The 20,208-nt window shown below is 44.5% G+C and overlaps 1 protein-coding gene across 3 annotated transcripts in view; it reads left to right on the top strand.

The window, feature by feature from the left end:
* LOC140202111 (protein EFR3 homolog B-like) overlaps nt 1–20,208 on the top strand; it is a 280,457-nt gene that overhangs the window by 220,050 nt on the left and 40,199 nt on the right. For all 3 annotated transcript variants that reach the window (XM_072266969.1, XM_072266968.1, XM_072266970.1), the window contains exon 18: nt 9,752–9,879. In XM_072266969.1, coding sequence (XP_072123070.1) covers nt 9,752–9,879 — 128 coding nt within the window. The remainder of the gene's footprint in view (nt 1–9,751; nt 9,880–20,208) is intronic.

Genomic DNA, 20,208 nt, shown 5'->3' with positions numbered 1-20,208 from the left:
CTGCTTCTCAACTTCCTTTGAACTACCCTGTAGTCTGTTTTCAGGACCTCATCCCTTTTCCTGCCTATGTCATTGGTACTAATATGTACCACGACCTCTGGCTGTTCACCTTCCCACTTCAGGATATCGTGGACGCAATCAGAAACGTCCCGAACCCTGGAACCTAGAAGGCAAACAACCATTCATGTTCCTTTCTTGCGACCACAGAATCACCAGTCGGACCCCTTAACTATAGAGTCCTCTATTACTGCTGTGGGAGGTGAGAGAGGAGACTGCTGAGCCTCTGCCAAAGATCTTTGCATCATCAATGAGGACGTGGGAGGTTCCGGAGGATTATAGAGTTGCAGATGTTGTTCCCTTATTCAAGGAAGGGAATAGAGTTAGCCCAGGAAATTATAGACCAGTGATTCAGTGGTTGGTAAGTTGATGGAAAAGATCCTGAGAGGCAGGATTTATGAGCATTTGGAGAGATATAATATGAATAGGAATAGTCAGCATGGCTTTGTCAAAGGCAGGTCATGCCTTACGAGCCTGATTGAAATTTTTGAGGATGTGACTAAACACATTGATGGAAGTAGAGCGGTAGATGTAGTGTGTATGGATTTCATCAAGGCATTTGGTAAGGTACTCCATGCAAGGCTTATTGAGAAAGTAAAGAGGCATGGGATCCAAGGGGACCTTGTTTTGTGGATCCAGAATCAGCTTGCCCACAGAAGGCAAGGAGTGGTTATAGACGGGTCATATTCTGTATGGAGGTTGGTTACCAGTGGTGTGCCTCAGGGATCTGTTCTGGGACCCCTTCTCTTGTGAAGTTTATAAATTACCTGGATGAGAAGTAGAGGGATGGGTTAGTAAACTTGCTGATGACACAAAGGTTTCGGGTGCTGTGGATAGTGTGGAGGGCTGTTAGAGGTTACAGTGGGACATCGATAGGATGCAAAACTGGGCTGAGAAGTGGATTACATAGAAACATAGAAAACCTACAGCACAATACAGGCCCTTCGACCTACAAATCTGCGCCAAACATGTCCTTACCTGAGAAATTACCTGAGGTTACCCATAGCCCTGTATTTTTCTGAGTTCCATATACCTGTTCAGGTATCCGCCCCCACCACTGTCGCTGGCAGCCCATTCCACGCACTCAAGCAGTAGCAGGACATCGATAGGATGCAAAACTGGGCTGAGAAGTGGCAGATGGAGTTCAACCCAGACAAGTGTGAGGTGGTTCATTTTGGTAGGTCAAATATGATGGTAGAATATAGTATGAATGGTAAGACTCTTGGCAGTGTGGAGGATCAGAGGGATCTTGGGGTCTGAGTCCATAGGACACTCAAAGCTGCTGCGCAGGTTGACTGATTAAGAAAGCATCCAGTGCATTGACCTTCTTCAACCATGGGATTAAGTTTAAGAGCTGAAAGGTAACGTTACAGCTAAATAAGACCCTGGTCAGACCCCACTTAGAGTACTGTGCTCAGTTCTGGTCGCCTCACTGGAGGAAGGATGTGGAAACTATAGAAAGGGTGCAGAGGAGATTTACAAAGATGTTGCCTGGATTGGAGAGCATGCCTTGTGAGAATAGGTTGAGTGAACTTGGCCTTCTCTCCTTGGAGAGATGGAGGATAAGATGTGACATGATAGAGGTGTATAAGATGATGAGAGGCATTGCTCGTGTGGATAGTCAGAGGCTTTTCCCCAAGGCTGAAATGGCTATCATGAGAGGGCATAGTTTTAAGGTGCTTGGAAGTAGGTACAGAGGAGATGTCAGGGTTAAGTTTCTTACGCAGAGAGTGGTGAGTGCGTGGAATGGGCTGCCAGCGATGCTGGTGGAGGTTGATACAATAGAGTCTTTTGAGAGTCTCCTGAATAGGTACATAGAGCTTAGAAAAATAGTGGGCTATGGTTAACCCTCAGTAATTTCTAAAGTAAGTACATGTTCAGTATAGCATTGTGAGCTGAAGGGCCTCTATTGTGCTGTAGTTTCTCTATGTTTCTATGATCCTTCCTTTCCCTACCCTTCTGAGCCACAGGGCCAGAGTCTGTGCCAGAGGCATGGCCACTATTCCAGGTATGCTGTCCCCTTCCAACAGTACTCAAACAGGATCTCTAACCCTGAGAAATCCATTCCGGCAGTAATATCCCTGCTTGCTCAGTTTTGTAACTTTTCTGGCTACAAATTGAATCTTAGTAAGAGTGAACTCTTCCCATTAAATATGCAGGTTCCAATTTATAGACGTTCACCATTCAGAATGGTTACGGACTATTTCACTTATCTAGGTGTTAAAATTACTAAGCATAAGGACTTACTTAAGCTCAATTTTTTACCGTTAATTAATCAGGTTAAACAATTGTTTACTAAATGGTCCCCATAGTCTTTATCACTGATTGGCCAAGTCTATGCTATTAAGATTATTATTCTACCTAAATTTTTGTATCTATTTCAAGCGGTACCAACTGTTATTTGTAAATCCTTTATCGATACTGTTGATTCTAAAATTTCCTCATATATATGGCAGAGTAAAAATCCTAGACTAAGTAAAAAATATTTACAGAAGTACTCAAACAGGAGTACTTATTGTTAAGGGGGACAACCACAGGGGTACTCTCTAGTATCTGACCCTTACCCTTCTCTTTCCTGACTGTTACCTACTTGTCTGACTCTCAAGGCCCTGGTGTAACTATTTGCCTATAGCTCCTCGTTATCACCTCCTCACTCTCCCTGACCAGAAGAACGTCATCGAGCTGCATCTCCAGTTCCTTAAACCGGTCCCTAAGGAGCTGCAGCTCGACGCAGCTGGCCAAAGATACATGCTGGTCAAAGTTCAGGACAATGTGCTCCTGTGTTTGGGAACCTTGGATCACAAGAAAGGTCACAAATTTTACCAAAACAGACATAAAAAGAATAGAACATGAAGATTCTCAGTCATCCAGGTCATTGTTTATCAGGCAGTAGTAAATCGAGGCAACTGGACGTGTGTCGTCGAGAAGACGTTTCATCACTCCTCCATAAGACTTGTCTAGTGTCATCCATCGTGGGTAGTTTGCCAGTTTATAAACTGTCAGTTTTTGAAGGTACAGTATCGCAATCACATGAGGGCCATTAAGAGTCATAAAGGTAATGAGGTAGAGATAACAATGTGCACTTTTTGGACAGGGAGGACAGGTTGCTTAAAAGAGGGGTTAAAGAAGCTATCTTTGTCAAACTGGAAAACCCATCCCTGAACAGAGGGGATGGGGTATGACACTCATCAGCTACTTAGAATGCAGTCGTAACATCTCTACCCCGGCATCTCCACAACAGTTCACACCTCCATTCATGTAAAGATAAGACTAATGATCCTCTCATTGTCTCTATGATTCTTAACGACCCTCGTGATTGCTGTACCTTTAAACAACTCGAGTTTACAAGCTGGAAAATTACCCATCACGGATCAGATCTGAAGAAGCCTCTCGGACGAGTGATGAAATGTCTTCTAGACAACACAGCAAGTCCAGTTGCCTTGATTTACTACTGCTTGATAGAACATAGAACAGTACACCACACAATGTTGTACTGATCCTTTAACCTACTGTAGGATCAATCCCTTCCACATAGCCCTCCATTTTCTATTATCCATGGGCCTATCTATGGGTTTCTTAAATGTCCCTAAGGTATTGTATTACAGACCACCCAATAGTCAACGAGAATTGGAAGAGCAAATCTGCAGAGAGATAGCAGGCAACTGCAGGAAACATAAAGTTGTGGTGGTAGGGGATTTTAATTTTCCATATATTGATTGGGTCTCCCATACTGTTAGGGGTCTAGATGGTTTAGAGTTTGTAAAATGTGTTCAGGAAAGTTTTCTAAAACAATATATAGAGGGACAAACTGGAGGGGATGCAATATTGGATATCCTGTTAGGAAACAAGTTAGGACAAGTGACAGAAGTCTGTGTAGGGGAGCACTTTGGTTCCAGTGATCATGACACGATTAGTTTCAACTTGATCATGGACAAGGATAGATCTGGTCCTAGGGTTGAGGTTCTTAACTGGAAGAAGGCCAAATTTGAAGAAATGAGAAAGGATCTAAAAAGCGTGGATTGCGACAGGTTGTTCTCTGGCAAGGATGTGATCGGTAGGTGGGAAGCCTTCAAAGGAGAAATTTTGAGAGTGCAGAATTTGTATGTTCCTGTCAGGGCTAAAGGCAAAGTGAATAGGAATAAGGAACCTTGGTTCTCAAGGGATATTGCAACTCTGATAAAGAAGAAGAGGGAGTTGTATGACATGTATAGGAGGCAGGGAGTAAATAAGGTGCTTGAGGAGTATAAGAAGTGCAAGAAAATACTTAAGAAAGAAATCAGGAGGGCTAAAAGAAGACATGAGGTTGCCTTGGCAGTCAAAGTGAAGGATAATCCAAAGAGCTTTTACAGATATATTAAGAGCAAAAGGATTGTAAGGGATAAAATTGGTCCTCTTGAAGATCAGAGTGGTCGGCTATGTGCAGAACCAAAGGAAATGGAGGAGATCTTAAATAGGTTTTTTGCGTCTGATTTACTAAGGAAACTGGCATGAAGTCTATGGAATTAAGGGAAACAAGTAGTGAGATCATGGAAACTGTACAGATCGAAAAGGAGGAGGTGCTTGCTGTCTTGAGGAAAATTAAAGTGGATAAATCCCCGGGACCTGACAGGGTGTTCCCTCGGACCTTGAAGGAGACTAGTGTTGAAATTGCAGGGGCCCTGGCAGAAATATTTAAAATGTCGCTGTCTACAGGTGAGGTGCCGGAGGATTGGAGAGTGGCTCATGTTGTTCCGTTGTTTAAAAAAGGATCGAAAAGTAATCCGGGAAATTATAGGCCGGTAAATTTAACGTCGGTAGTAGGTAAGTTATTGGAGGGAGTACTAAGAGACAGAATCTACAAGCATTTGGATAGACAGGGACTTATTAGGGAGAGTCAACATGGCTTTGTGCGTGGTAGGTCATGTTTGACCAATCTATTGGAGTTTTTCGAGGAGGTTACCAGGAAAGTGGATGAAGGGAAGGCAGTGGATATTGTCTACATTGACAAGGTCCTGCATGGGAGGTTAGTTAGGAAAGTTCAGTCGCAAGGTATACATGGAGAGGTGGTAAACTGGATTAGACATTGGCTCAATGGAAGAAGCCAAAGAGTGGTAGTAGAGAATTGCTTCTCCGAGTGGAGGCCTGTGACTACTGGTGTGCCACAGGGATCAGTGCTGGGTCCATTGTTATTTGCCGTCACAGGTAGATAGGGTCGTAAAGAGAGCTTTTGGTACATTGGCCTTTATTAATCAAAGTATTGAGTATAAGAGCTGGAATGTTATGATGAGGTTGTATAAGGCATTGGTGAGGCCGAATCTGGAGTATTGTGTTCAGTTTTGGCCACCAAATTACAGGAAGGATATTAATAAGGTTGAAAGAGTGCAGAGAAGGTTTACAAGGATGTTGCCGGGACTTGAGAAACTCAGTTACAGAGAAAGGTTGAATAGGTTAGGACTTTATTCCCTGGAGCGTAGAAGAATGAGGGGAGATTTGATAGAGGTATATAAAATTATGATGGGTATAGATAGTGTGAATGCAAGCAGGCTTTTTCCACTGAGGCAAGGAGAGAAAAAAAGCAGAGGACATGGGTTAAGGGTGAGGGGGGAAAAGTTTAAAGGAAACATTAAGGAGGGCTTCTTCACACAGAGAGTGGTGGGAGTATGGAATGCGCTGCCAGACGAGGTGGTAAATGCGGGTTCTTTTTGAACATTTAAGACTAAATTGGACAGATACATGGATGGGAGGTGTATGGAGGGATATGGTCCGTGTGCAGGTCAGTGGGACTAGGCAGAAAATGGTTCGGCACAGCCAAGAAGGGCCAAAAGCTTGTTTCTGTGCTGTAGTTTCTATGGTTTTTTCTATGGTATCTGCCTCTACCACCCCTTGCAGCACGTTCCTCACACCCACCACCGTCTGTGTGAAAAACCTTCCTCTGATACTCCACCACCTTAGGTTAATTTAATCACTGTAAAATTATGCCCCCCTTATAAGCCATTTCTACCCTGAGAAACAACCTCTTACTGTCCACTCAATCAATGCCTTTTAATCATCTTGTGCACCTCTATCAAGTCACTTCTCATCCTCAGTAGGAAGGTTTAGGTAGCTGAAAATGAAGATATTATAGAATTATAACTGAAGTAGGAGAGAACTGAAGTAGGAGAGAGCTGAAACACGGAACTGAGTGATCTGAAAGGGCTTCAGAAATACCTGCAAAACAACTGGGATTGGAATTGGACCAAGTGGGGAAAGTCTGCATGGCTTTGTGTCTTTCAGGCTTGAATGAGTTTTATGAGGAAGTCTCAAAGCTGATTGATGAGAGTAGGACAGAGGATCTCGTATACATACATTTTAATGAAACCTTTGACAAGGTCACTCATGGCAGGTTGATGCAGGCGATTAAGGCGCATGGGATCCATGGAGACTTGGTAGATTGGATTCAAATTTGGCAAGGCCATAGAAATCAGAAGAATAGAAGGACACGCCAGAGGCAGGAAACATGTTCCCGATGTTGGGGGAGTCCAGAACCAGAGGCCACAGTTTAAGAATAAGGGGTAGGCCATTTAGAACAGAGTTGAGGAAAAACTTTTTCACACAGAGAGTTGTGGATCTGTGGAATGCTCTGCCTCAGAAGGCAGTGGAGGCCAATTCTCTGGATGCTTTCAAGAAAGAGTTAGATAGAGCTCTTAAAGATAGCGGAGTCAAGGGATATGGGGAGAAGGCAGGAATGGGGTACTGATGATCACAGTGAATGGCGGTGCTGGCTCGAAGGGCCGAATGGCCTACTCCTGCACCTATTGTCTGTTGTCTATAAGAGGATCAGAAGTAGGAGCAAGAGGGGGCAATCTGTCCATCTGGCCCATTGAAGGTATTGGTGGAGGAGTGATACTCTGACTAGTCCCAGTTAACCTTTGTAACTTCCTATCCAGTACAGTGTAACTACTGGTCCTTCAGGCAATGATGTTTATGCTGACCATGACACCAAATGAAGATAATCGCTTGCAGTCGTGGGCCTATCGAATCTGCTTCCTCCATCACCCCGGCACCTACCACTCTCTGTGTGAAAAAAACTTACCCCACACATTCCCTTAACACTTTCTCCATCTCACCTTAAACCTTTACCATATACATTCAACATTTCTACCCTGGGTAAAGATTCTGGCTGTTTAGCCTAGCATTAATTTATGAACCTCTGTCAGGTCTAATGCCATATCATTAGCCTTGCTCAAACTTAGAAGGCTTTAGTTTATATTATTGTCCTACATCCGAGGCCATACTGACTATCCCTAATCATGTTCCAAGATCCATCTAACATTCTCTCCAACATAGCTCTCCATTTATCTATCATCCATAGAACTATAGAACACTACAGCACAGAAAACAGGCCATTTGGCCCTTCTAGTCTGTGCTGAAACTTTATCCCGCTAGTCCCATTGACCTGCTCCCAGTCCATAACCTTCCAGACCTCTCCCATCCATGTATCTATCCAATTTATTCTTAAAACTTGAGTGAACCCGCATTTACCTCCACTCTCTGAGTGAAGAAGTTCCCCCTAATGTTCTCCCTAAACCTTTCCCCTTTCACCTTAAAGCCATGTCCTCTCGTATTTATCTCTCCTAATCTAAGTGGAAAGAGCCTACTCGCATTTACTCTGTCTATACCCCTCATAATTTTGTAAACCTCTATCAAATCTCCCCTCATTCTTCTACGCTCCAAGGAATAAAGTCCTAACCTGTTCAATTTTTCCCTGTAACTCAACTCCTGAAGACCCGGCAATATCCTAGTAAAGCTTCTCCGCACACTTTCAATCTTACTGATGTCCTTCCTATAGTTAGGTTACCAGAACTGCACACAATACTCCAAATTTGGCCTCACCAATGTCTTATACAACCTTACCATAACATCCCAACTCCTATACTCGATACTTTGATTTATGAATGCCAGGATGCCAAAAGCCTTCTTTACAACCCTGTCTACCTGTGACGCCACTTTCAGGGAATTATATATCTGAACTCCCAGATCCCTTTGTTCCTCCGCACTCCGCAGTGCCCTACCATTTATTGTGTATGTCCTACCTTGATTTGTCCTTCCAAAATGCAACACTTCACAATTGTCTGCATTAAATTCCATCTGCCATTTTCTGGCCCATTTTTCCAGTTGGTCCAGATCCCTCTGCAAGCTCTGAAAGCCTTCCTCGCTTTCCACAACACCTCCAATCTTAGTGTCATCAGCAAACTTGCTGATCCAATTTTCCACATTATCATCTAGGTCATTGATATAGACAACAAACAATGGTCCCAGCACAGATCCCTGAGGCACATCACTAGTCACAGGCCTCCAGTCTAAGAAGCAATCATCCACGACCACTCTCTGTTTTCTCCCACACAGCCAATTTTGAATCCAGTTTACAACCTCTCTAAGTGCCTAAGAGTTTCTTAAGTGCCCCCAATATATCTGTGGCTAGCACCACCCCTGGCGGAGTATTCCACACACCTAGCACACCTACTACTCTCATCCTCCCCTATACTTTCCTCCAACCTCCTTAAAATAATGCCCTCTCATATTAGCCATTGATGCCCTGGGAGAAATCTGTCTACTTGGTCTATGCCTCTTTTCATCTTGTACACCACTATCAAGCCACCTCACGTATCTCTTGCCAAGATGTTGGTGCGATGATCACATCATACTGCTTGTAGAGACAAAGTTCCATCTGTGCAATTAGAATTCACTGCATCTTGCACTACACTCCGTTTAGAAACGATGACATGTCCAAGAGGTACAAGGTGCCCAGGAGGAGCAGCTGAAGCAGATTACGCAACATTCAAAGTTGAAAGTAAATTTATTATCAAAGTACATGTATGTCACCATGAAAAACACCAAAATTTATTTTCTTCCGGGCATTCACAGCAGATACAAAAAAATGCCATAGAATCGATGAAAACCCACACACAAGACAGACAAACAACCCATGCACTAAAGACAATAATTTGCAAAAGGAATAATAAATAAATAAACAAACAAACAAACAAGCAAGCAAGCAATACGTATCAAGAAAATGAAATGAAGGGTCATGAAAGTGAGTCCATTGGTTGTGGGAACAGTTCAGTGATGAGGTGAGGGAAGTTATCTCCATTGGTTCAAGAGCCTGATGGTTGAGGGATAATACCTGTTCCTGACCTGGTGGTGTGAGTCCAGACACTCTTGTACCTTCTCCTGATGGCAGCGGAGTGAAGTGAGCCTGGGCTTGAGGGTGGAGGTGTTGAGTACTCTACTACAAACTGTAACACCATGGCCTGCTCCAGCCCGTGCTCAGTACCAGGACAAACCAGTCTGCCCATCCTGATCTGCCAATGCTGAGTGATCATCTGTCTCAGCACCACATTCCTGGATCAACCCCACACAGGGCGCGACTTCAGAATCAGGTTTAATATCACTGGACTAGAGAAAGTCTGCAGGTGCTGGAAATCCAAGCAACACACACGAAATGCTGGAGGAACTCAGCAGGCCAGGTAGCATCCATGGGAATGAACAAGCAGCCTACACTTCGGCCGAGACTCTTCTTCAGGACTGTTATAACTATTGCCCTTTTGCAGCCGCTGGGAACCTCCGAGTGCACCAGTAAGAGATTGTGATAACTGTGAAGGCCATTCCTCTTTGCAAGCTGCCCACTCTCATCTCCTCACTGACGGCACTCTTTTTTCTTGTCTCTTTCTCACAGCATTCCTCAGTCCTTGGATACATTGGAGAAGGAGGTGCTATTTTTGCAGAGTGAAATCAGTGAGGTTCTTGCAGGGAGTGGTTACAGCTCTGAAAGACTGGGAATCCCCTACATTCCCCAGTTCACAGGTAGGACCCTGGGGAACCACCTTCTCACATTGCAAAGCAAAGCTTTCTAGCCACATGAGTACTTTGTGCAACCTGCCTTCTGTTCCTTCCTTGCGGCACAACCAGGGTTTCTGGATGAAGAAGACATCAGCTGGTGGTTGAAGTCAAAGTCCAGATTATACACATAGGCACAGGTACTTGTACACACAGGTCCATTGGAAAACATATCATGATACAGGCAGCATTCACAAGAAAAACATAAACAATTTTTACAAGAAAAAAAGTAACAAAAATATGCCCTAATACAGGAGTTCTCCAGATGCTGGAAATCCAGTTGCTCGGTTAGAAAAGTAGAGATGTCAGACTGGAAAGTCTGACATAGAAGAGGTCCTGAACAGAGATTTCCAGGAGTTAGGAAGGAAGCTAAGAAGCAGGACCTCTAGGGTAGTAATCTCGGGATTGCTACCTGTGCCACGTGCTAGCGAGGGCAAGAATAGAGGGATCAGGCAGATGAATGCGTGGCTGAGAGACCGGTGTAGGGGGCAGGGCTTCAGATTCTTGGATCATTGGGATCTCTCCTGGGGGAAGTATGATCTGTTCAAAATGGACAGGTTACACCTGAACCCGAAGGGGACCAATATCCTGGCGAGAAGGTTTAACAGAGCTGTTAGGGAGGGTTTAAACTAATTTGGCAGAGAGATGGGAACCAGAATGATAGAGCGGAGGAAGGGGAAAACAGAAATAAATCTTAGATATTAAGCAGTAAAGATGTCAGGAAAGACAGGCAGGTGATGGGGCAAATTTTCAGCCATTGGGATGAGTTGCAGTGCAATAAAGTTGCAGTGAAATCAAAGCGAAAAGTACCAAATACTGGTCTTAAGGTGTTTTACTCAAATGTACGCAGCATAAGGAATAAGGCAGATGATCTTGTTGTACAGCTACAGATTGGCAGGTATGATATTGTGGCCATCACTGAGACCTGGCTAAAGGATGCATGTCTCTGGGAGCTGAACGTCCAAGGATACACAGTGTATCGGAAGGATAGGAAGTTAGGCAGAGGGGGGGGCGTGGCTTTATTGGTAAGAAATGATATCAAATCATTAGAAAGAGGTGATATAGGATCGGAAGGTGCAGAATCTTTATGGGTTGAGCTAAGAAATCGCAGGGTAAAAGGACCCTGATGGCAGTTATATAAAGGCCTCCAAACAGCTGCAGGGATGTGGACTACAAATTACAACAGGAAATAGAAAAGGCTTGTCAGAAGGGCAGTGTTATGATAATTGTGGGGGATTTTAACATGCGAGTAGATTGGGAAAATCAGGTCAGCACTGGATCTCGAGAGAGAATTTGTAGAATGTCTGTGAGATGGCTTTTTAGAACAGCTTGTTGTTGAACCCACTAGGGGATCGGCTGTACTTGATTGGGTATTGTGTAATGAACCAGAGGTGATTAGAGAGATTGAGGTGAAGGAACCCTTAGGAGGCAGTGATCATAACATGATTGAGTTCACTGTGAAATTTGAAAAAGAGAAGCCGAAATCTGATGTGTCGGTATTTCAGTGGAGTAAAGGAAATTACAGTAGCATGAGAGAGGAACTGGCCAAGTTGACTGGAAAGGGACACTAGCGGGAAGGACAGCAGAGCAGCAGTGGCTGGAGTTTATGCGAGAAGTGAGGAAGGTACAAGACAGGTATATTCCAAAAAAGAAGAAATTTTCAAGTGGGAAAAGGATGCAACCATGGCTGACAAGAGAAGTTAAAGCAAAGGAGAGGGCATACAAGGAAGCAAAAATTAGTGGGAAGACAGAGGATTGGGAAGTTTTTAAAAGCTTACAAAAGGAAACTAAGAAGGTCATTAAGAGGGAAAAGATGAACTATGAAAGGAAGCTAGCGAATAAGAGGATACTAAAAGCTTTTTCAAGTATATAAAGAGTAAAAGACAGGTGAGGGTAGATATAGGACCGATAGAAAATGATGCTGGAGAAATTGTAATGGGAGATAAGTAGATGGCGGAGGAACTGAACAAGTATTTTGCATCAGTCTTCACAGGCAGACTATTATTTAAATAAGGAGAGAATTCAAAGTTCTGAGATGCAATGGGACTTGGGAGTCCTCGTGCAGGATACCCTTAAGGTTAACCTCCAGGTTGGGTCAGTGGTGAAGAAGGCGAATGCAATGTTGGCATTCATTTCCAGAGGAATAGAGTATAGGAGCAGGGATGTGATGTTGAGGCTCTATAAGGCGCTGGTAAGACCTCACTTGCAGTACTGTGGGCAGTTTTGGTCTCCTTATTTAAGAAAGGATGTGCTGACGTTGGAGAGAGTACAGAGAAGATTCACTAGAATGATTCTGGGAATGAGAGGGTTAACATATGAGGAATGTTTGTCCACTCTTAGAACCATAGAACAATAGAAACTACAGCACATTAACAGGCCTTTTGGCCCTTCTTGGCTGTGCCGAACCATTTTCTGCCTAGTCCCACTGACCTGCACACGGACCATATCCCTCCATACACCTCCCATCCATGCATCTGTCCAATTTATTCTTAATTGTTAAAAAAGAACCCGCATTTACCACCTCGTCTGGCAGCTCATTCCATACTCCCACCACTCTCTGTGTGAAGAAGCCCCCCCTAATGTTCCCTTTAAACTTTTCCCCCCTCAACCTTAACCCATGTCCTCTGCTTTTTTTCTCCCCTTGCCTCAGTGGAAAAAGCCTGCTTGCATTCACTCTATCTATACCCATCATAATTTTATATACCTCTATCAAATCTCCCCTCATTCTTCTACGCTCCAGGGAATAAAATCCTAACCTATTCAACCTTTCTCTGTAACTGAGTTTCTCAAGTCCCGGCAACAACCTTGTTAACCTTCTCTGCACTCTTTCAACCTTATTTATATCCTTCCTGTAATTTGGTGACCAAAACTGAAGACAATACTCCAGATTCAGCCTCACCAATGCCTTATACAACCTCATCATAACATTCCAGCTCTTATACTCAATACTTTGATTAATAAAGGCCAATGTACCAAAAGCTCTCTTTACGACCCTATCTACCTGTGACGACACTTTTAGGGAATTTTGTATCTGTATTCCCAGATCCCTCTGTTCCACTGCACTCCTCAGTGCCTTACCATTAACCCTGTACGTTCAACCTTGGTTTGTCCTTCCAACGTGCAATACCTCACACTTGTCTGCATTAAACTCCATCTGCCATTTTTCAGCCCATTTTTCCAGCTGGTCCAAGTCCCTCTGCAGGCTCTGAAAACCTTCCTCGCTGTCTGCTGCACCTCCAATCTTTGTATCATCAGCAAACTTGCTGATCCAATTTACCACATTATCATCCAGATCATTGATATAGATGACAAATAACAATGGACCCAGCACTGATCCCTGTGGCACACCACTAGTCACAGGCCTCCACTCAGAGAAGCAATTCTCTACCACCACTCTCTGGCTTCTTCCATCGAGCCAATGTCTAATCCAATTTACCACCTCTCCATGTATACCTAGCGACTGAATTTTCCTAACTAACCTCCCATGCGGGACCTTGTCAAAGGCCTTACTGAAATCCATGTAGACAATATCCACTGCCTTCCCTTCATCCACTTTCCTGGTAACCTCCTCGAAAAACTCCAATAGATTGGTCAAACATGACCTGCCACGCACAAAGCCATGTTGACTCTCCCTAATAAGTCCCTGTCTATCCAAATGCTTGTAGATTCTGTCTCTTAGTACTCCCTCCAATAACTTACCTACTACCGACATTAAATTTACCGGCCTATAATTTCCCGGATTACTTTTCGATCCTTTTTTAAACAACGGAACAACATGAGCCACTCTCCAATCCTCCGGCACCTCACCTGTAGACAGTGACATTTTAAATATTTCTGCCAGGGCCCCTGCAATTTCAACACTAGTCTCCTTCAAGGTCCGAGAGAACACCCTGTCAGGTCCCGGGGATTTATCCACTTTAATTTTCCTCAAGACAGCAAGGACCTCCTCCTTTTTGATCTGTACAGTTTCCATGATCTCACTACTTGTTTCCCCTAATTCCATAGACTTCATGCCAGTTTCCTTAGTAAATACAGATGCAAAAAACCTATTTAAGATCTCCTCCATTTCCTTTGGTTCCGCACATAGCCAACCACTCTGATCTTCAAGAGGACCAATTTTATCCCTTACAGTCCTTTTGCTCTTAATATACTGGTAAAAGCTCTTTGGATTATCCTTCACATTGACTGCCAATGCAACCTCATGTCTTCTTTTAGCACTCCTGATTTCTTTCTTAAGTATTTTCTTGCACTTCTTATACTCCTCAAGCACCTTATTTACTCCCTGCTTCCTATACATGTCATACAACTCCCTCTTCTTCTTTATCAGAGTTGCAATATCCCTTGAGAACCAAGGTTCCTTATTCCTATTCACTTTGCCTTTAATCCTGACAGGAGCATACAAATTCTGCACTCTCAAAATTTCTCCTTTGAAGGCTTCCCACCTACCGATCACATCCTTGCCAGAGAACAACCTGTCCCAATCCACGCTTTTTAGATCCTTTCTCATTTCTTCAAATTTGGCCTTCTTCCAGTTAAGAACCTCAACCCTAGGACCGGATCTATCCTTGTCCATGATCAAGTTGAAACTAATCGTGTCATGATCACTGGAACCAAAGTGCTCCCCTACACAGACTTCTGTCACTTGTCCTAACTTGTTTCCTAACAGGATATCCAATATTGCATCCCCTCCAGTTTGTCCCTCTATATATTGTTTTAGAAAACTTTCCTGAACACATTTTACAAACTCTAAACCATCTAGACCCCTAACAGTATGAGAGTTCCAATCAATATATGGAAAATTAAAATCCCCTACCACCACAACTTTATGTTCCCTGCAGTTGCTTGCTATTTCCCTGCAGATTTGCTCTTCCAATTCTCATTGACTATTGGGTGGTCTGTAATACAATCCCACTAATGTGGCCATACCTTTCCTGTTTCTCAGCTCCACCCATAAGGACTCAGTAGACAAGCCCTCTAATCTGTCCTGCCTGAGCACTGCTGTAATATTTTCCCTAACAAGCAATGCTACTCCCCCACCTTTCATTCCTCTGCCTCGATCACATCTGAAACATCGGAACCCTGGAATATTAAGCTGCCAGTCCTGCCCCTCCTGTAGCCAAGTTTCACTAATTGCTATAACGTCATAATTCCGCGTGTCAATCCACGCCCTCAATTCATCCGCCTTCCCCGCAGTACTCCTAGCATTGAAATATATACACCTCAGAAGATTTTTACCATCACTCACAACCTTTCTATTTACAGGTTTGCTTGAACTTTTAACATCATTTATTTTCACCCCAGCCACACTGTCAGCTCTGGCACTCTGGTTCCCATCCCCCTGCAAATCTAGTTTAGAGCCTCCCCAATAGCACTAACAAACCTCCCTGAAAGGATATTGGTCCCCCTGTAGTTCAAGTGTAACCCGTCTCTCTTGTACAGGTCCCACCTGCCCCAGAAGAGGTCCCAATGATCCTGAAATCTGAAATCCTGCCCCCTACACCAGTTCCTCAGCCACTTGTTCATCCTCCAGAGCATCCTATTCCTACCCTCACTGGCACCTAGCACAGGTAGCAATCCTGAGATTACCACCCTCGAGGTCCTGCTTTTCAACTTCCTACCAAGCACTCTATACTCACTCTCCAGGACCTCCTCACTCTTCCTTGCTATGTCATTGGTACTGATGTGCACCACGACATCTGGCTGATCACCCTCCCACTTCAGAATGTCATGCAATCGATCAGAGACATCCTTGACCCTGGCACCCGGGAGGCAACAAACCATCCTGGATTCTCTGTCACGACCACAGAACCTCCTATCTGCACCTCTAACTATCGAGTCCCCTATCACTACTGCTCTCCTCTTTCTCCTCCCTCCCTTTTGCACTGCAGAGCCAGACTCAGTGCCAGAGATCCGGCTACTGTAGCTTGTCCCAGGTAAGTCATCCCCCCCAACAGTATCCAAAGCGGTATACTTGTTGTTGAGGGGAATGGCCACAGGGGAACCCTGCTCTGCCTGCCCTTTCATCTTCCCTTGCCTGACAGTGACCCAATTTCCTGTCCTCTGCTCCTTTGGCGTAACTACCTCCCTGTAGCCACGATCTATAATCTCCTCATTCTCCTGAATGATCTGCAGGTCATCCAGCTCCTGCTCCAGTTCCCTAACGCGGTTTGTCAGGAGCTGCAGCTGGATGCACTTCTTGCAGGTATCGTTGTCAGGGACACCGGAGGGCTCTCTGACTTCCCACATCCTGCAAGAGGAGCATTCCAACATCCTGCCTGGCATTCTCTCTACTCTAAACTATCTGAATAAAAAAAAAACTTACCAGAACCTACCCTGGCCTCTGCCTGTATTTCTTGGAGTTTAGAAGAATGAGGGGAGACCTCATAGAAAGGTTTCGAATGTTGAAAGGCATGGACAGAGTGGATGTGGCAAAGTTGTTTCCCATGATGGGGGGGTCTAGTACGAGAGGGCATGACTTAAGGATTGAAGGGTGCCCATTCAGAACAGAGATGAGAAGAAATTTTCTTAGTCAGAGGGTGGTGAATCTATGGAATTTGTTGCCACGGGCAGCAGTGGAGGCCAAGTCATTGGGTGTATTTAAGGCAGAGATTGATAGGTATCTGAGTAGCCAGGGCATCAAAGGTTATGGTGAGAAGGCGGGGGAGTTGGACTAAATGGGAGAATGGATCAGCTCATGATAAAATAGTGGAACAGACTCAATGGGCTGAATGGCTGACTTCTGCTCCTTTGTCTTATGGTCTTATGATAGTGGAATGCTCTTCTTGTAGGATGTGGGAAGGCAGGGAGACCTTCAGTGTCCCTGATGATTACATCTGTGAGGTGCATCCAGTTGCAGCTTCTGACACTCCACGCTATGGAGTTGGATCTGGAGTTGGATAAATTCCAGATTTTTTGGGAGGCTGAGGGGTGATAGAAAGGACATATAGAGAGATAGTTGCACACAAGGTGCAGGACACAGGAACCTAAGTGACAGTCAGGAAGGGGAAAGGGGTTAAGGAGCCAGTGCAGAGCACCCCTGTGTCTATCGCCCTCAACAACAGGTGTATCACTTTGGATACTGCTGCAGGGGATGACCTCACCAAGGAAAATCACAGCAGATAGGTCTCTGGCACTGTGTCTCAGGAGGGAAGAGGGGAGACAGTCAAGTTGTGGTGATAGGAGATTCATTAGATAGGGGAACAAAAGTAAGGTTCTGTCAGTGATAACAAGATTCCTAGATGGTATATTGCCTCCTGGGTGCTGGGGTCCAGGATATCTTGGATCTCGCCCTCAGCATTCTTAAGTGAGAGGGTGAATAGCCTGAGGTCATGGTCCAGGTAGGTACTGTACCAATGACACGGGTAGGATGAGTGATGACATTCTTCAAAGGGAGTTAAGGGAATTGCGTGCTAAGCTAAAGTGCAGGACCTTCAGGTTGTGATCTCAGATTGCTACCCATGCCATGTGCTACTGAGGCCAGAACTAGGAAGATTATACAGTTTAACACATGGCCAAGGAGTTGGGGTAGGAAAGAGGGCATAAGGTTTTTTGATCATTCGTTTCTCTTTCAGGGAAGGTTGCACCTGTATAGAAGAGACAGTTTGCACCTGAACCGGAAGGGGACTAATATCGATTGGGAAGGTTTGTTAATGCTTCACGGTCGGGTTTAAACTAGAGTTGCAGGGGGATGGGCCAGAGTGCAAGAACGGTTAGTGGAGAGTTGTAGACACAGATATTGTTAACACCTCAGGCAAAGTCAGGAGTCAAACGATTGAGCATGGTGTGACTACAGTGCACCTGAGCTCATCTGCTTTCCTATGATTCTTCTTTCAATGCAAGTTCATCCATGCCCTGATGACACTTGGTTGCAGGGGAGGCAAGACTGTCAGTTCAATATCCTGGAGTTCTGTTGTTGTAGATGTGACGGAATAGGAGGGGTTAAAGGAGGAAGGCGAGTGTTAGTAGTCAGGGAAAATGTCATGGCAGTGCTCCATCAGGACAGATCAGGAAAGCATTATGTGTGGAACTGAGAAATAAGAAAGGTATGACCACATTAATGGGGATATATTACAGACCACCCAACAGTCCAGTTAGAGGAACATATTTCCAGAGAGACCACAGACTGTTGCAAGAAACATAGGGTTGTGATAGTAGGTGATTTTAACTTTCCACATGTTCACTGGGAATCCCATACTGTGAAAAGACTAGATGGAACAGAGTCTGCCAAACACATTCAGGAATGTTTCCTTAATCAGTATGTAGAAGTCCCAATGAGAGAGTGTGCAATACTGGATTAGGGAATAAGACAGGGCAAGTGACAGATGTTTGTGTAGGGGGATACCTTGCATCTAGTGACTGCAATGTCACTAATTTCAAAGTAAACATGCAAAGAGATAGGTCTTGTCCGCAGGTTGAGATTCCAAACTGGAGAAAGGCCAATTCTCATGTTGTCAGAAATAATCTGACGAGTGTGGATTAGGACAGGCTGTTTTCTGCCAAAGGTGTACTTGGTAAGTGGGTGGCCTTCAGAAGCAAATTTTGAGAGAACAAAGCTTTTATGTGCCTATCAGAATCAAAGGTAAAGGTAACAAGTGTAGAGAGCCTTGGTTTGCAAGAGGTATTGAAGCCCTAGTTAAGAGAATAAAAGGAGGCGCATTGCAGGTATAGGCAGGTACGGTACTTAAGGAGTATATGAAATGCAAGAGAACACTGAAGAAAGAAATCAGGAGGAGTGAAAGAAGACATGAAGTTGCTTTAGCAGACAAGGTGAAGGAGAATCCTAAGGAATTCTACAGGTATGTTCAGAACATGGAGTTTAGGAGAATAGAGGTACATGGAGCTTAGAAAACCTTAGGTAATTGCTAAAGTAAGGACATGTTCAGCACAACATTGTGGGCGGAAGGACCTGTATTGTGTTGTAGGTTTTCTATGTTTCCATGTTTTCTATGAACAAAAGGATTGCAAAGGATAAAATTGGTCCTCTGGAAGATCTGTGTGTGGAGCCAAAACAGATGAAGGAGATCTTAAGTGAATTGCGACAATCAATTCAGAAGCAGGAGCAGGCCACCACAATGAGGTTTCTCGCATGTTGGCGACAATTATTGAAAAATACAGAGGGGACAGGCAGGGTGGCCATTGTTGGGAGTAGGCCAGTGGTGAGATTGGGAGTGTCAGGCTTTGGCTCAAAGAAGGCTTCGACTCGAAAGAGGCATTGGCTCTGGGTAAATTTCTGTTAAGGTTCGCTTTTTCTCTCTGAATATACCTAGTGTATTAAATGGCTGTTGTGTGCTCTTCATGCCAGATGTTAGTCATGGGAGACCCAAAGTCTCCCCAGGAACTACATCTGTGTGAAATGCATCCGGCTGCAGCTCCTTGAAGACCGTGTTAGGGAACTGGAGCAGCAGCTGGATGACCTTCGGCTTGTATGGGAGAGTGAGGAGATAATCGATCAGAGTTACAGGGAAGTAGTCACCTCGAAGTTTCAGGAGTCGACTAGCTGGCTGACTGTCAGGAGAAATGGAAATGTGAATAGGCAGTTAGCGCAGAGCACCTCTGTGGCCATTTCCCTCAAAAATAAGTATACCATTTTAGATACTAAAATGATCGTGACAGGGAATCCAGGATGGTTTGTTGCCTCCCAGGTGCCAGGGTCAAGGATGTCTCTGATCGATTGCATGACATTCTGAAGTGGGAGGGTGATCAGCCAGATGTTGTGGTGCACATCGGTACCAATGACATAGCAAGGAACAGTGGAGAGGTCCTGGACAGTGAGTATAGAGAGCTTGGTAGGAAGTTGAAAAGCAGGACCTCAAGGGTGGTAATCTCAGGATTGCTACCTGTGCTAGGTGCCAGTGAGGGTAGGAATAGGGTGCTCTGGAGGAGGAACAAGTGGCTGAGGAACTGGTGTAGGGGAGCAGGGTTTCAGATTTCAGGATCACTGGGACCTCTTCTGGGGCAGATGGGACCTGTACAAGAGAGACGGGTTACACTTGAACCACAGGGGGACCAATATCCTTTCAGGGAGGTTTGTTAGTGCTATTGGGGAGGCTTTAAACTAGATTTGCAGGGGGATGGGGACCAGAGTGCCAGAGCTGACAGTGTGGCTGGGGTGAAAATAAATGATATTGAAAGTTTAAGCAAATTCGCTGATAGAAAGGTTGTGAGTGGTGGTAAAAATCTTCTGAGGTGTATATATTTCAATGCTAGGAGTATTGCGGGGAAGGCGGATGAGTTGAGGGCGTGGATTGACATGTGGAATTATGATGTTGTAGCAATTAATGAAACTTGGCTACAGGG

The sequence above is a fragment of the Mobula birostris genome, chromosome 8, assembly GCF_030028105.1.
Source record: "Mobula birostris isolate sMobBir1 chromosome 8, sMobBir1.hap1, whole genome shotgun sequence".
NCBI lineage: Eukaryota > Metazoa > Chordata > Chondrichthyes > Myliobatiformes > Myliobatidae > Mobula > Mobula birostris.
Note: the sequence above shows the minus strand (reverse complement) of the source record. Positions and strands in the feature narration are given on the sequence as shown.